At 36.8% G+C, this 16454-nt stretch overlaps 1 protein-coding gene across 13 annotated transcripts in view; it reads right to left on the bottom strand.

Annotated features, from left to right (window-relative positions):
• Positions 1-424: 424 nt before the first annotated feature.
• Positions 425-16454, bottom strand: part of CCDC158 (coiled-coil domain containing 158) — a 121240-nt gene continuing 105210 nt past the window's right edge. For 10 of the 13 annotated variants that reach the window (XM_074274372.1, XM_074274380.1, XM_074274367.1 and 7 more), the window contains 3 exons: positions 8701-8883; positions 2002-2109; positions 425-619 (listed from right to left, as the gene is read on the bottom strand). In XM_074274372.1, coding sequence (XP_074130473.1) covers positions 543-619; positions 2002-2109; positions 8701-8883 — 368 coding nt within the window. In that variant the 3' untranslated portion in view covers positions 425-542. The remainder of the gene's footprint in view (positions 620-2001; positions 2110-8700; positions 8884-16454) is intronic. The other 3 variants (XM_074274381.1, XM_074274376.1, XM_074274378.1) reach the window with 1 other exon arrangement.

Below are 16454 nucleotides of genomic sequence, written 5' to 3'. Positions count from 1 at the left end.
AAACTCTTAAAAATGCAATCCATTCAGAAACACCTTCTCAGGAAACCCTACTTCTGGGACCCCTCCCTCCAACTGATTGGAAAGGGTGGAGGATGGACATTGGACAGCTTCTTCCTGGTTCTTTTCCATTTAAGGGTGGGAGCCAGAGAATTCTTACCATTTCTCAGAGATGCATTTCTGGATTTCACCTGGGAATGTCCAGAAACTCTTCATTCTGTAAGATGGAACAGAAACTCCCACCTCCTCAGATAATGTTCCACAGGCTTTGGGACTTCATCATGCCCCCTCCCCAACTTTTCAACTTCTATTTGCTCACCCCATCACTTCCCCCCTTATTATAAGACTATGATGGGAGGGACTCTATGCACAGAGCTTAGTGCAGTGCCTGGCACAGAGGGAGCGCTTAATAAATGTTTATTAACTCTGACTCTGACTCTTTTATTAAACTTTCACAGAAAAAAACCTTCCACAGAATAATAAGTATGTTTAACATGACAGCTAATCAGGCATAGTCCATATGTAATAATGAAGCAAGGGATGGTTCATTTCAATAGCATCTTCTCTTGATCTTTTACTTTTTGTATCCTTTTTTCTTGATTCCTGATCATTGAAGACATTGCTGAAAAAGGTAATAAAATACAAGTGAGTCTTCTGGCTGAGCAGAGAAGCATATGAAGTTTCAAGCTTCTTAAAAGCAGAGCTATAACTAGCAATTTTGGGACACAGAACAAACTTCATGAACCATGCCCTCAAATGATCTTTTTAAGGCAAATTCATTGAGGAAGAAGCGAAGAGATACCTGAAGCTTTCATTGCTGGCAAGACTACCTCCAAGTAAGACACAGGGATTCAAGGTGAGGACAGATCATGCAGTTCATGAGGAGGGAAGCTATCATAGGCATACTAAATATTCTTGCTAACTAGATGCAAAGTTCGCTTGCCATTGTAGGAATCCAAATTCTGAGAAGAACCTCTAAATTTCAGTGCCCTGGGGCAAAATACCATTAACTCTGTTCTTGTTACAGCTTTATTTAAAAAGTCAACTTACTTAAAGCCTAAGGTAACTGTCTTCTGAGCTTGATCAATTCTATCTGGCTTCCAACTTCCCCACCCTACTACCATTGCTTCCTCCAGGTCACCAAAGTTACCTATCCCTCCCCTGATCTTTGCCATCCTGCTCTTTCTGGGTCTCCTGTGTGCTGAACTAGAAGCCTGTAGGTTATCATCATATTATGGCATCTCTGGCACTTACTACCCATGAGATCTCCTGTAAGTCAACCTCCCTTGGTCTCAATTTCCTCCTTTGTAAAAGGAGTTTGAGCCAGATAGGTTCCGAGATCTAGTTCAGTTCTGCATCTATGATTTGTGACATGATCATAATTTCTACATCAGAGACCACAGGAGCTAGCATGAGAAACAACAGTAATACATTTGTAAAGGCCTTTCAATCCTACCTCAAGTCTCCTTACCAGCTCCTGAGTTTTACCTTGGACATTTTTTGCCATATTACTCAGTAAGATGCCAGCCCTCTTGGACAAGGACTGCCTCCATTGTATCTTTGGAAGCCCAGTTGTTGGTGTAGTTATCTGGCACCAATATTTACCTTGTGTCATTAAGGAAGGTTGAATTGAACTGAATTGGCCAAATTGTGTATTGCAACTGCACAAATCAATCACCAAACCTCTCCTGTGTTAGGTGATAAGATTATAAAGACCAAGAATGAAACATCAGAGAAGAGAACACTGTGAAAAGAACCTATTTGGTTTTGAAAGACTTTTAAAGATTTCTCTAATAATTTTATTTTCTTTCAGCAAGAATTTCTTACTGTGTCAGCACTATTGGCTCTCCTCTGTTGTGATTAGGGAAGCAAGTTCTCACATCCTTCCCATACATAAGGCACATGCTTATGAAGGTCACTTGTGACACCCTTAGAAGGCTTTTTGGAGAAGAACAAGCCAATTTTCTTAAAAGCCAGGAAAGGCTCCCCAGTAGCATTCAGTACCTTGGTTTTTCATTTGTAAATCTTCTACCAGATTTTGTAAACTTTCCAGTCTGTTCTGTAGCTTCCTACAGGTTTTTCCAGTTGTTTCTACTGGTTGATTCTGAGAAACTAACAACAAAATTTAAGCATAAAATCAGAAGTTATTACCAAAAAATCCATTCATAGCCAACGGTTTTCCCTGTAAAGTCCTGACTAAAGGGCCACACATCTCCTTTAAAGTACGTGACCCTGGTGGGCATGGTGGTGCCCGGGTCCTGAGAAGGCCAAAAGCTCTAAGCTGTAGTAGGCTAATGCTTTGGGGGTCTGCACTAAGTCTGGCATTAGTATGAGCCAATGGGAGGGAGGGGACCACCAGGCTGCCTAGGGAGCAACAAATCCAACCAGATTGGAAAAAGGCAGGATAAAGAGATCATGCTTCTTTTGCAAGGGATTAGACCTGTGAGTAGCCACTGACCTTCCCGTCTGGGTGAGAACGGGAGCCCCAGTCTTAAAAGCAAAGCAAAGCAAAACAAAACAAAACAAAACAAAGGAATCTTTCAAATACAAAGGAATACAAATAAAACCAAAGAAATGTGTGTTTTTTTTTTTTTTAAAGTCCAATTTACTCCCAGTTAGGCCTGGGTGAAGGGAGTACTCAAAATTTAATATGAGAACCTTCACTGCAACAAAAAGTTTTTATTAGCAAGCCTGAGTGAACTGGACACTTCCTTGATGGGGTTTGGCCTAGCATAATTTAATGCAGGTATTTTATCCCCCCCCCCCCCCAAGCAACTGGGGTTAAGTGACTTGCTCAGGGTCACACAGCTAAGAAGTGTTAAGTGTCTGAGACCAGATTTGAACTCAGGTCCTCCTGACTTCAGGACTGGTGCTCTGTCCACTGCACCACCTGCTGCCCCTGAACGCACTTTTGTGTTACATGTCAGGCTTAGGGTCAGGAAGTGAGGAGTGCATGATAGTGGGATGGTTGGAGGCCTGGCTTTCAGCCTCTGAACTGCAGAGATGCCAGCCGAATGATGGATGCAGGAAGAGTAAATACAACTGACCTGATAACAGTTGTGGCAAAAGCCATAGAGGGTCAGAAACCAGTGTAGATCTCTTTGGCATTGATCCTAGACTTTATTAAACCCTAACAAATATTTGATCATGAAAGTGATCATTCAGGAAGTAGAAAGGAGGCAATCTCGAAGAGCTGACTGCGATTCCTAAAGGATGATTTTCACTCCACATGATCCTCAATGTCTTTTTTTTTTTTTTTTTTTTTTTTTTACAGGTGAATGAAAGACAGGAAGAATAGAGGGATGCTGGGATTGTACTTTAGAGTTTAGAGATATTAGAAAATAATTTGATTGGAAGAAAAGGCTTGACAATTGTCAGTGCTGTAAAATTACCCATGCATATATCTTATAAATAAAAAGCTATAATAATAATAAAAAAATAAATATAAAAAACAGAAAAGAATTTGAGGAGGATTCTGCTGCTTTTTTAGACAAAGAGGAAATAGTTATAGATACATTTGGTACTCATTAAAGTCAACTAGGGAAGCATTTTATAATCTGTACTTGATAAATATATTTATAAAGGTCTTTTAGTAAAGACACAGAGCCAATTTATCAAATATGTAAAAGCGATAAAGGCAGAGGCAATAGCTAACACATCTGGATGATCCTGGTGGCTGTTTTCTACAGGTCCTCAAGACATTCTCCTTTTTTTCTTTTTTTTATTTCTCTTCCTTTCTCAAAAAAGGTTTCTGTTCACAAGTGAGACAACTTTAACATATATTTGATGTTCCCTCAAATATTCTAGCTTCCAGGTTCCTCAGTTTACTGAAGTCCAAAGATATACTGCTCCATACTACTCAAAGCCACACACAATGATGGACCCATGTTCAATCCAGCCATCACTGCAAATAGTCATTTTCCATGTTATCTCTCTATCAGATCATCATCTCCTATTATTCCATATCTCCCTATGCCATATTCTTCCTAATCCTATTTTTTATCTTTACTATGATCTCTAGAAATCTGTTTGTTCCCTAGTTCTTTACTACACAAAATTCCACATCCAGTATCTCTCCTGACCTCCAGCCCCCAACCACCACCCGCCTATTGGACATTTCTAACTGGAGGCATCTCAAATTCAAGATATCAAAAATAGAACTCATTATTTCCCACTGGAATGTACTCCTCTTCCAAACTTTTCTAAAGCTATTGAAGATATCACCATCCTTCTGGTCTTTCAGGTTTGTAATCTTGGTGTCATCCTTAATCCCTGACTCTCATTCATTACATATCTAATAGATTGCTCAATCTTGTTTCTATCTCCATAGCATCTCTCACATATTCCCCCTTCTCTTGCCTCACATAGTTATAACTCTAAATCAGGTCCTCCTCAAAGCTCACCTGGATGCTTGCAATGGCTTCCATGTTCATCTACCTCTTTCAGGTCTTTACCACTCTTTATCAGTATCAGGATCCATACTCCACACTGCTACTAGACACCAAACTAGATTGTTTTTCTTTTATATATATAGTTTTCTTTTCTTTCTGTTTATACAAGTACATTCATTTTTAAAAACACATTTCCTTATGAATCATGTTGGGAGGGAAAAATCAGAACAAAGGGGAAAACCACAAGAGAAAAAAAAAAGAAAAAATAGTGAACATAGCATGCATTGCTTTACATTCAATATCCATAGTTCTTTCTTTGGATGTAAATTATATATTTCATCCAAAGTTTATTGGAATTGCCTTGGATCACTGAACTGCTGAGAAGAACCAGGTCTGTCATAGTTGATCATCATACAATCTTGCTGTTACAGTGAACAATCTATTCCTGGTTCTGCTTGTTTCACTCAGCATCTGTTCATGTAAACTTTTCCAGACCTTTCTAAAATCAGCTTCTTCATCATTTTTACAGAACAATAATATTCCATTACTTTCATACACCACAATTTATTCAGCCATTTCCCAAATGATGGGCAACTAGTCATTCTTCAAATCTTTGCCACCACAAAAAGAGATGCTAAAAATATTTTTACACATGGTCCTTTTCCCTCCTTTATGATCTCTTTGGTTTACAGACCCAGTAATGACACTGCTGGATCAAATGGTATGCACAGCTTTATAGCCCCTTGGGTAAAGTTTCAAATTGCTCTCCAAAATGATTGGATCACTTCACAATTCCATCAACAATGCATTAGTGTCCCAGTTCTCCCACATTCCCTCCAACATTTATCATTCTCTCTCCATTCTGGAGGTGTGAGGTGCTACCTCAGAGTTGTTTTAATTTACATTTCTCTAATCAATAGTGAACTCAATTGATTTTATTTTCTTCCCTCCCTCCTTCCTTCCTTTCTCTTTTTTTCCCTCTTTTTTTTCTTTGTACATGGTTCCTACATAGAGACATAAAGGAAATGTTATAGATGTTGTTTCCCTGATTTTCTTTTGTTTTTCTTTTGCTCTTTTTTTCTTCCTTCCTTTCCTTTCCTTTTTCTACATGTGTAGATAAGGGAAATGCTATAAATGTTTAGTTTTTGGCAAAGCATAAAGTCTCTCATGACAAAGATGGAGGGAAATGCCCTAGAGAGTAGGAGAGTTTGACAGATTCAGGAGTGGCTGAATGGCTAAGTCCAAAGAGTAGTCATAACTAGCTTAAGATCAGCATAGCAGGAGGTCCCCAGTGGAAGACTCCAGGGAGCTGGTCCTGTGTTGTTTAACTTCATTAACAGTGAACTGGATAAAGAAATGTTCACATTTACAGATAAAAGAAAGCTGAGGAGAGCTAAACAGTGATGACAGAGACAAAATTCAAAAAGATAAACACATCAAAACACTGAGCTAAACTAAATAAAATGAAATTTAAATGAAATCTTATTTTGGGATTCAAAGAACCAACTTCACAAGCACAACAAGAGAAAAGCATGAAAAGATTTTCCTGAAAAAATCTGGATAACTCAGGAATCAACAACATATAATATTGAGTCAAGAGATGTAATGTGATCTGTTTTAATAAGTGAAATTTATCCTTTAGCAACCTGAAAGTAAAAGTTCAGCCTTGTTTGGAATATTAGGTTCAGCTGTGATGACACGTTTGAGAAGGACAGCAATAACCAAGAGACCATCCAGAGGGGCACTGCTAGGATACTGGCGGGACTCTCCTGCCGAGAGAGTGGCCAAGGGGTGTGGATGCCCAGCTCCCACATACCTGCTCCAGAAACCCCCTGAAGTTCACAACAGACTTGATAATGAGGAGGAACTCCTGTAGGTAAATGCTTCTGCTGTGGAGCTGTACAAAAACTCAGCCCACAGGCAATGAGAAAAGAAGCTATCAGGTAAAGGGAGTACCAGAGTGGCCAGAGACAAGGCATGTGTAGCCTGGGAGACAAGGTGGCTAGCCAGCGATCAAAGCAAGAAGCCATGGAGCCCAGGGCAAAACCAAACAAGACACATCAGGACAAATTAGAAGTAATCCCAGAGGGAAGGCCCCAGTATTGAGAGATCATGAAAGGCTTCTTGTAGCTAAGACTTGAAGCCAGAAAAGCATGAGGTAGAGATGAGGAGGGATTTCGGGCATGGAGACATCCAGAAGAAAATGCCCAGAGTCCGGAGACGACATTTCTTGTTTGAGGAATAGCTTGGACGCTAATGTTACTGCATCTTAGAGTATGTATAAGGCAGTAAGGTATAAAAAGACTGGAAAGGTAGAAAGAGAGCAGGTTATGAATGTCTTTAAAAGCCAAAGAGAGGATTTTATATTTGATTCTGGTGCTAGGAGGGAATCATGGGAGTTTACTGAATGGGATGGGGGTGACATGATCAGAGTTGTGCTTTAAGAAGATCAATTTGACAGCTGAAACAGGGATGGAGTGCCTGGGGGAGAGGCCTGTGTATGGCAGGGAGACAAGAGCAGCTATTGCAGCACTTCAGGTGGGAGGTGATGAAGGCCAGGGTGGGGGCAGTAAGAGAGCAATTTGGCAGCCCCAGGCACACCCCATTTTATTGTGTTTCACAGATATCGAGCTATATGTGGCAAGCTTACATGTTCCACATCTATGATGTCACTGTTTTTGCTGAGGCAATCAGGTTAAGTGACTTGCCCAGGGTCACACAGCTAGGAAGTGTTAAGTATCTGAGACCAGATTTGAACTCAGGTCCTCCTGATTTCATGGCTGGTGCTCTACCAGGGCATCTTGATGACCCTAAGTGCCACTTTCCCACAGCACATGTTCATGTTATGTCCGTGTCACATTTTGATAATTCTCACAATATTTCACTCTTTTACATAGTTATTATATATATATATATATATATATATATATATATATATATATATATATATATATATATATATGTGATCAGTGATCTTTGATGTCTATGGTAAATGCTGTAATGTTCTGAATGCCCACTGTGCAGCTATTCCTGGCTCAGTGTCTCCATCTTTCTCTCTTCTCAAGCCTCCCTATTCTCTGGAGATACACCAATATTGAAATTAGACCAATTAATAACATTACAAAGGCCTCTTTAGAGTTTGAATAAAGGAAGAGTCAAAGTAACATAGCAAACTTCAATTAAGAAATTGCCATGCAACCTCAGCTTCAGCAAACACTATCCTAATCAGCCAGCAGCCACCAATATTATGGCAAAACACTTCATTAGCAAAAAGATAGCAATATGCTGAAGTTCAGGTGATGGTAAACTTTTTTTTAGCAAATAATTTTTTTTATAATTAAGATATATACTTATAAAAGATACAATACTATAGTACACTTAACAGACTATAGTACAAGTATAAATATCACTTTCATAAGCACTGGGAAACAAAAAAATTTATTTGTCTCACTTTACTGAAATATTTGCTTAATTGTGGTGGTTGGAACCAAATCCACAATATCTCTAAGGTATTCCTACAATTTTATAGGAAGTGGGAGAATGGGGAATTGAGGATGATACCTAAGTATCACTTGGGTGACTCAAAATAGTGGTGATACTCTCAATAGTAATAGGAAAGTTAGGAAGAGGGATGGGTTGGGAGGTAGGTAGATGGTGAATTCAGTTTTACATATGTTGAACTAAAGATGTCTATAGAACATTCAATTCACGATGTCTCAAAGGCAACTGAAGATGAGAGATTTGGAGGTCAAGAGAGAGGTTAAATTTGGATAAATAAATCTGAGAATCACCTTCATAATGATAAAAATGAGGAAAGGTAAAGAAGGAAGAAACAGGAAAACATGATGAATGGTGAGGGAGCATGTGGCTAGATTTTGATTTTGGCATTCTTTTGCATTTAGATTTAACAAAAGAATTGCTAATTAAAGAATGAAAACTTTTGATAAAGTTGTTTAATAATTGACATTGACACAAAGTGCCAAGAATAGTAACTTGCACTTGCAAGAACTGGGACTGAAGAATGCTGAATTTAAAAGGATTGCAAAAATAAACATAAAAGAAAAAGTATGAACTACTGACTTACAGGGAAAATACCAAATCAATTGATTAATATATGTAAGTTTTAGGCTACCTGCTTAAAAAAAAGAAAAAGAAAGAGAAAGGTTCTCATCAAGTTAAAGTATCAATGGGTTATTTTGTTTAATAAGACTAAGACCATATGAAATCTCTATGTAAAAATATTAAGACATTTATAGTAACAGAAAAAAAAAAACAACAATAAGGTCTTTCCATATCATTGGGGCACCCATACCTTTAATGTCAGACGTATGGGTTAGTTTAGCAGCTCTGTAGTCTGATTTGGAGGATAAAGAATCTTCAGCTGAACTGGTCAAGTGGGGGTGCGTTGTAGTCCTCTCTGTGCTCTTTGGCTCCTGGGAGAATTTTTTAGGGGAAGTGACATAGCGGCTCCCGCCAGCTACAATTGAAGGACTTACTACAAGACAAGCAAAATAGGAACCCACAAACTTGATGAAACATCTTATTGACTTCAAAAATAAGTCTTTATCATTTTCTAGATAGCCTTTCCCTTTCTCTGCATAGTCTTTTTCCCCCCACATTCCATTTCTCAGACTCATTAACAGCAATAATGACCACCAAAAAAAAAAAAAAAAGAGGTACCCATAGCACCTTTGAGCTATGATAGGCTGGTGTTTCTGCTCTTTTTTTGGTTTGTTTTCAATGGACTGGGAAAAGACCAGATTACCTCATTGGAAATGAGGTATAGTGTTTTTGGTTATAGTTGTTCTTGAGTTGTTTCAGTCATGTCCAACTCTTAGGACCTCTTGGCAAAGAAGGTGTGCTTTACCATTTCCTTCTCCAGTTCATTTTACAGATGAAGAATTGAAGCAAACAGTGTTAACTGCCCAGGGTCATACAATTAGGTAGATTCTGAGGTCAGATTTGAACTCATGATTCCATGAACTTTCTGATTCTGATTCTAACCTCAGCATTCTATCCACTGTGCCACTTAACTGACCCTGCTGGAAATGACGCTCAGAATCTTTGTTGCTGAGGACTCTGTGCAGACAATATAACGTATAGCTCTATTACTCATTGATATGGAATTTATTAGCTTATAGGATAGTTTCCTCACAACAAACTTTGGAGCTCAGAGTACAAAAATGACAATATCATTTCTGATTCAAAAAACACAATCAAAAGAAAGGCAACTGGGCAGCACTGTGGATAGGGTGCTGGGTCTGGAGTCAGGAAGATTCGTCTTTTTGAGTTAAATCTGCCCTCAGACACTGTGTGACAAGTCATTTAACTCTGCCTCATTTCTCTTATCTATAAAGGAAAAGGAGAAATGACTAACTACCCCAATACTTTTGCTAAGAGAATTCCAAGTTGAATCACAAAGAGTCAAACATGATACAACTTAAGAACAGCAACAAAATGAAAGGAACTGTACTTAATGCTTTGATGATACCGTGAAAGTTTGCTGGAATGACAGCACTTGCTTATTATAACCATTGTATATGCTTAATATCCATTGTGATACTAACTATGAAGTATCTAGCACAAAGTTTCCAAACATTTTTTGAATGTTGGCAGTATGTATTTTAATTTTATTTTTTATTTTTATTGTGAAGCTGGTACACACATCACCTAACATGAATATTTCAGTATAGGAAGAACAGAAACAAGATGATTGTATATGAAACTGTGAAGTTATATTAAGTGCACTTTAAAAATGCATGTTAAATTTACTTTCCAAACTTTAACTTTTTGTTAGTTTATTATGAACAAATATGAGCATTCCCTGAATCCTCTGAACTGAACTGAAAAAGATATGACCATTCCTCTGTTATTATCCAGTTCATCTGGTTAAGGCTCCAGTTTCACTTAATAGGATCCTGCTCCACTTGGCCGTGTCTTCTTTGAACTTCCTGCATTGTCTTAGTAGCCCCACCCCTTCTTTTTCCTTGAATTAATAATATTAGCAAAACCCAATTCCCCAAAGAAGCAAATGAACATAATTACATGAAACAAATGCACAAATTGGCAGTATATGAAAAAGCATGTTTCATTTTCTACCTCTAATGGAACAATTAATTCTATAGTAAGAAATGGGAAGATTCAACAGTTGTCTGAAGCCATGACTGAACATTGTTGCACTGTTTACAATTCCTAAATCTTTCAAAGTAGTTTTCCTTTGCAATATTGTTATTGTATACATTGTTCTTCTGATTCTGCTCATTTCTTTTTGTATTAATTCACTTGCAAGTCTTTCCAAATTTCTCAGATTCTATCTTTTTAACAATTTCTTTGGCATAATAATATTCCACATAGTATTCATATATTTGTTCAGCCATTCCCCTAAGTGTTAACATATTCTCTTTCTACTTTGCTACAACAACAGTTCTGCTATAAATATCTTTTTAAAATATGATCAAAATTTTGATTGCTTTGGGATATATGTCATGTAGTAGTAGCAGTAGGTTAAAAGAGTTGGCATTTAGTTGTGTTTTTATTATAAATTCTATAATTAGGTAAATGGACACCTAAATATTTTGTACATTTTTTTGTTATTGTGAATGTTTTTCTTTTCTATTTCTTCTTTTTGGACTTTGTTGGTAGTTTATAAAAAGGCTGATGATTTTTGTTAGTTGATTTTATGTTTAGCTTCTTTGATGAAGTTATTTTAAATTAATTTTAGTTGGATATTTAAGGTTCTTTTAGTAAGCCATTTTATCAGCTGATTCGTTTCTTTTTTGCCTAGGATATAATTTCAGATGTTGATCTTGTCATAACATAATTGCTAGCATTCTTAGAACTACATAAAATAATGATGCTAACAAAATGTCCTTCCTTCACTCCAGTATTCCTAGAAAGGTCTTTAGCATTTCTCCATCACAAATAATGCTAGCTTTATATTTTAGATAAAGTTCAGCTTATTCAGGAAAGGATCCACATATTTTATCAAAGATTTTTTCTGTATCAATTATATGATTTTTTAAAATGTTTTATTAATATGCTCTGATACTTATTTTCCCAATATTGACTCAACCCTATATTCCTGTCACAAATTCAACTTGATCATGTCATCTTTCAAATATGTTAATGTAGCCTCTTTGCTAATATTTGATTTTATATTTTTCCATTTGTAGCCTTTCTCTACTTTGTCTCCCCTGTCTTGGATAGCAGGACATTAACTTGATAGAATCTCTTCTATCTCTAATTTTTCCCCCAAATAAATTGGAGTTAATATTCTTTGAAAATTTTGTAGAATTCACTTGTTATTTTCCCCCTGATACTGAGCTATGTGAATTTTCTATTTTTTGTTCTATTGATCTTGATATTTTATTTTTTATAAATAATAAATCCCTTTCATTTACATAACCAAGTTTTTGGCATATAGTTGCACAAAATCATAATAATTTCTTTCATTTTCTCTTTATATGTTGTAAATTTTCCTTTTTTAAATTTAAGTAATTTGATTTTTTCTTTTTATGAATCATGTTAGTCAATATGTCTGTTTTTTGAGTTTGTTTTAAAAAGGTTATCAATTTTTTGCTTCCAATGTTATTTGTTTTAATTTTCAGAATTATTTTTGTATTCAAATAGGTCATTTGTTGCTTTCCTAGTTTCTTATTTTTAGTTGCATGCTTATATTAGTCTGATTTTTTCCCTTTTGTTGATAAAAACATTTATATACAGAAAATTTCTTCTCCTAATGGCTTTGACTGTAATTCCCATATTTTTGGTATTTTGTCTGTCATTTTCCTTAGCAAAAGTATCTTATTTTCAGGATTTATTCTTTGGTACACATATTCCTTAGGATTATGTTATTTTTTTTTCTCCATTTAATTTTAATTCTTTTTAAGATGTCTTTTATTATAATTTGTGAATTGTGATCAGCAAATAATGAATTCAATATTATTGCCTTTCAAAATTTGCTTATTCCCTATTACATGGTCATTGTTTTTAAAGATGCTAAGCACAGATGAAAAATATGTATACCCTTTTCCAGCTCTATTTCATTAAACTTGAGTACAATTCTATTCAGTTTCTTATTTCCTAGGTAATCAGATGATTGTTTCCTCCAAAAGACTTATTTTGTTTTAATAAGGTATATCTTTTATGTATTTTTCAATCATTTAATTTTGTTCTGAAATTTGTTGTCTCAAGGAGCTATGAATTCTGTCTGGTTCATTCTAACTTTTTAGGGAACCTTTACATATTTATTGTTTTGTACCAGTTGTACTAATCTTAATTCTCCCTTCCTCTTTAATCTCCTTTTCCCCCTTTTCTTTCCTGTAACACTCATTTAACTGATTTTTAAAAATTCTAGCTTTATTCCAGGAATTGCCAACATTATGGCTGTGTGTTTGTTTGAAGTATTGATTGTCCATAGAGTTATTTTCCTCTTATGGGTTAGTGTCTTGGGAATTCCTGGATTCTATTTTTTTATTATCTTCTTTTGTTTCTTCTTTTTTCCCACCTAAACTGGGACTTTATGCCAGGTCCACATTTTTTGCATTTCTGGAGGGAGGGCGAGGCCTCATAGCTCTGTTTATTCAATTGCTGCTTATTAAAGGTACTGAAAATTGTATTTTTCAAGTCACTATAGGAATGGCATAGGCTTGGGTGATACGGTTGCCACGTGAATTCTGGTTGGAGCTGCTGGCCCCAAACATGCTGACATAGAAGTGTCAGTTGGTTTAAAATGATAGAATTGTAAGCTTGACTTGGCCAGTGCTCTCCACTTCTGCTATGCAGAAGCATTAACTCTAGTTTGTGGCTTTCAATTCTATTTTTCAAAGAGTCATGTTTTTCACCTTCTATTCTAAACTGGGTATTCTCCTTTCAATTTTTCCCAGGAGATCTTAATTTCATTTTTATCTTTAGCTTTATTTCTTCTAGACACTTGAGTTCTTGGGGCCATACCTTTTTTTTTTTTTCCTGAGGAACTAATATTTATTGCAGAGCTTGTCTTATTCTGAGTTTATTTATTGGATTTATTTTATTTACAATAGCTCATTCTATTTGGAGTTTTCTTCTGTTTACTCATATCTCTAGTATCAATTCCTGGTTTTGGATTTGGTGCAATTTTCAGGAGTGCTTCTGTCACAGTCTCAGGGAATCCCAGGCTTTCTTGCCTCTGTCTCTCCCCACCTCTTGGATCCATTAATGGCTTGTCCTAGTTTTGGGCCTCTGGGAAGTCCCTCTCCCTTGCAAGTGGGGCCTGCTGAGCTTCTTCCTCGGGTCTGCCTGCTGAGTGCCCTCCTGGAAGGCCTGGGAAAGGTTGTTGCCCCCTGAGGCCATGCTGACAGCACAGCCAGCTACTGGCTGCCAATTCTAGCTAACTAGAGTTTGTGCTTTGTGCAAGCCTGGCCAGCATAGATGAGTTTCCCAGTATCTTCTTTGGTATTTACTAATCGTTGCTTCTTTCCTTGCAGATTTCCTTGGGAGTGTAAGAAATAGGACATAAGCTTTCCTGTCACCATATTCACACAAAAAAAATCTTGTCTAAAATATACAAACAATCTGTTGCCAGGAAGCTTAACTTTGTTTCTGAGGCAATGCCGCTGCTTGAGAGAAATGTTCTTTTGCACAACTTTTAATAAGCAGCATTCATCATTGCTTTTCTGTTCAAGGCACAGATCTGGGGGGTGGGGGGGAATTCATGGTCTGCCAGCTGACTTCTTAAATGCATATATGTGTATGTATCTATATGCATATACATACACACATACATATAATTTCATATATATGCACACATATTGTGTATACCTATGCATACATATGTAGATATTGATGCAGAAACAGGTACAGATAATCCTTCTGATCTGATTCTTTCTCTGCACCACATAGCTTCTTCCCCAAGCTGAGATGGGCACTCCAGACTGTAGGGAGGCAGCAACATCCCTAGGGGTTCTTCCCTTGGGTCCTTCTTCTACCCAAACAATCCTCAGTGGCCTTGGATCCAGGCTCCAAAGGTGGAGCTGGTCACGGGGTCTGTTGTTCTCTTTTGAAGGTAGCACAGAAGGTGTGAAGCATATTGGGCTGGAATACAACTACAGGGATTCTAATCCAAGGCCTGTCACTGACCCCATCTGGGTGACCCAGAACAAGTTACTTGCTCTCTGGGCCTTGATTCTCTCATTCAGACAATGAGTGTATTGGACAAGATGACCTTTCAGATCTTCCCATTCTATAACTGTGGTCCTAGAGACCTGTATTCTTTTTTTAGTTAGATTAGTTCCCAACATTTTCATCTATCTGATAGGATTGGCAGCTAATCACCTTTAAAGAGCATCTTGCCCAAAACTGAGTGTCTTAGAAAACATTCACCAGTATGTTCTGGGTAGAGATATAGAACCCCTGCAACAGTTGTACTGTCTACATATTTTGGAAGCAAATTTGTTACTATTTTGCAGTTAAATATTCCACTTCACTTTTGTAAGTTTTTAGATTTTGAAAGGCTGCCTGGACTCAGGATTGGATAAAAATCTCCTTGCTTTTTAAAAACAGGTTTTTATATCATTTAGATTTCTGCTATATCCTTACCTCCCAGAGGGACACCTTGTAACAAAGAAAGGAAGGAAATCAATAAAACCAATCAGCACATTAAAGCAATATTCCCCATCAAAGGATTCCCTCCTCCTCAGCCAAGGCCAGTAATGCCAGCTAATTTCTCTCATTTGGAACTCAGCTTGTACTTTATTGTTTAAGAGCATTTGTTGTCCATTGCTGTTGGTTTTTTCCATTTGTCATTGTAGACATTATCCATTGTCTTCTTCGATCTGCTGGTTTCATTTTGCCACAGTTTATATTAATCTTTCAGTTTTCTTTCACTGGCTTCCTTGACATGTATATCAAAGCATGTGGGTATTTTAACTACTTTATTTTCATAATTCCAGGCTGCTTTCCAAAATGGTTTTACCAATTCAATGGTTTCACCAGCAATGTATTAGTGTTTCATGTCCTTCCCCTTTTTGCCCCAATAATTAACTAATGTTGCCTTTTTGTTATACTTTTGTTATACTTTGTTTACTTTCATTGTTATAGGCAACTCTCTAAGACTTGCATTGGGGGAGAGATTGTTTGCACTAGTAATTCCCTATCCCAATGAAATCACTGGTCCAATCTCGAGTCATAAAAATGAAGAAAACACATTTTTTTCCCTGACTATAAGTCAAACTATTGCTATACATTGTTTATTTCCAAACATCTTTTACTTGTCATTGCTTCACGAGTCTGGAGTTAGGCCTTAATTAACTAACTGTCTGCCAGCACTTATCACAGCACTCCCAATAATTAAATGTCTGTTGAATTTATTGAATTGAATTACAGACTCTCAATTTGGCCTGCACCCAGCAAATGATTTTCAGTTTTGTTAAAAGATGTAAAGTCTTCAGGATAACTTATAGAAGTTATACAACTGAGCAACTTACAAAAAATACTTCAAAATGTTGATCCCCATCTCAAATTTAAAATTTAAATCATTCTAAGTAACATTTATTGTGAACTGTATTAAATTGGTATCTATACAAGAAATGATAAATAGGAGAAAATATTTCACCATTAATTTTTTAGTGGTTATCTAGAAATTAACTGGAACAAAATAAGTATCTTGAATGAAAACAGATTTTAATAAGTTCTGCCTGAATTTGACTTCAGATAGTCTTATGAAGGAATTTTATACTAAAGGACCTTTAAATATTAATTAAATAAAAATGTACAAGAAAGAGAACAAAATCTCTTCTTCTTTCTGGCAAAGTCCCAGGATGACCAAGATGTCAACCTGCACCTGACTGGTTAATGCTAGTTTTAACTGATTAGCTCAACCAACTAGGACCATGTGATGGAGGTGAAGGAGCTGAATGGGCTCTTGTCTCCTTTCCACTCGACAAGACAAGAAGGAACTAGACTGTAGTCTGAAGCAGTAACATGTATGTCCCTGCTCTGAACAATCCCTGGGTCACAGTGCATGAAGCAGATTACTTGGACTGTGACTTGGTATCTATCTTACCATGTCGTAAGTAACTAGAGAAAGGG

The sequence above is a fragment of the Sminthopsis crassicaudata genome, chromosome 6 (assembly GCF_048593235.1).
Source record: "Sminthopsis crassicaudata isolate SCR6 chromosome 6, ASM4859323v1, whole genome shotgun sequence".
Taxonomy (NCBI): domain Eukaryota; kingdom Metazoa; phylum Chordata; class Mammalia; order Dasyuromorphia; family Dasyuridae; genus Sminthopsis; species Sminthopsis crassicaudata.
Note: the sequence above shows the minus strand (reverse complement) of the source record. Positions and strands in the feature narration are given on the sequence as shown.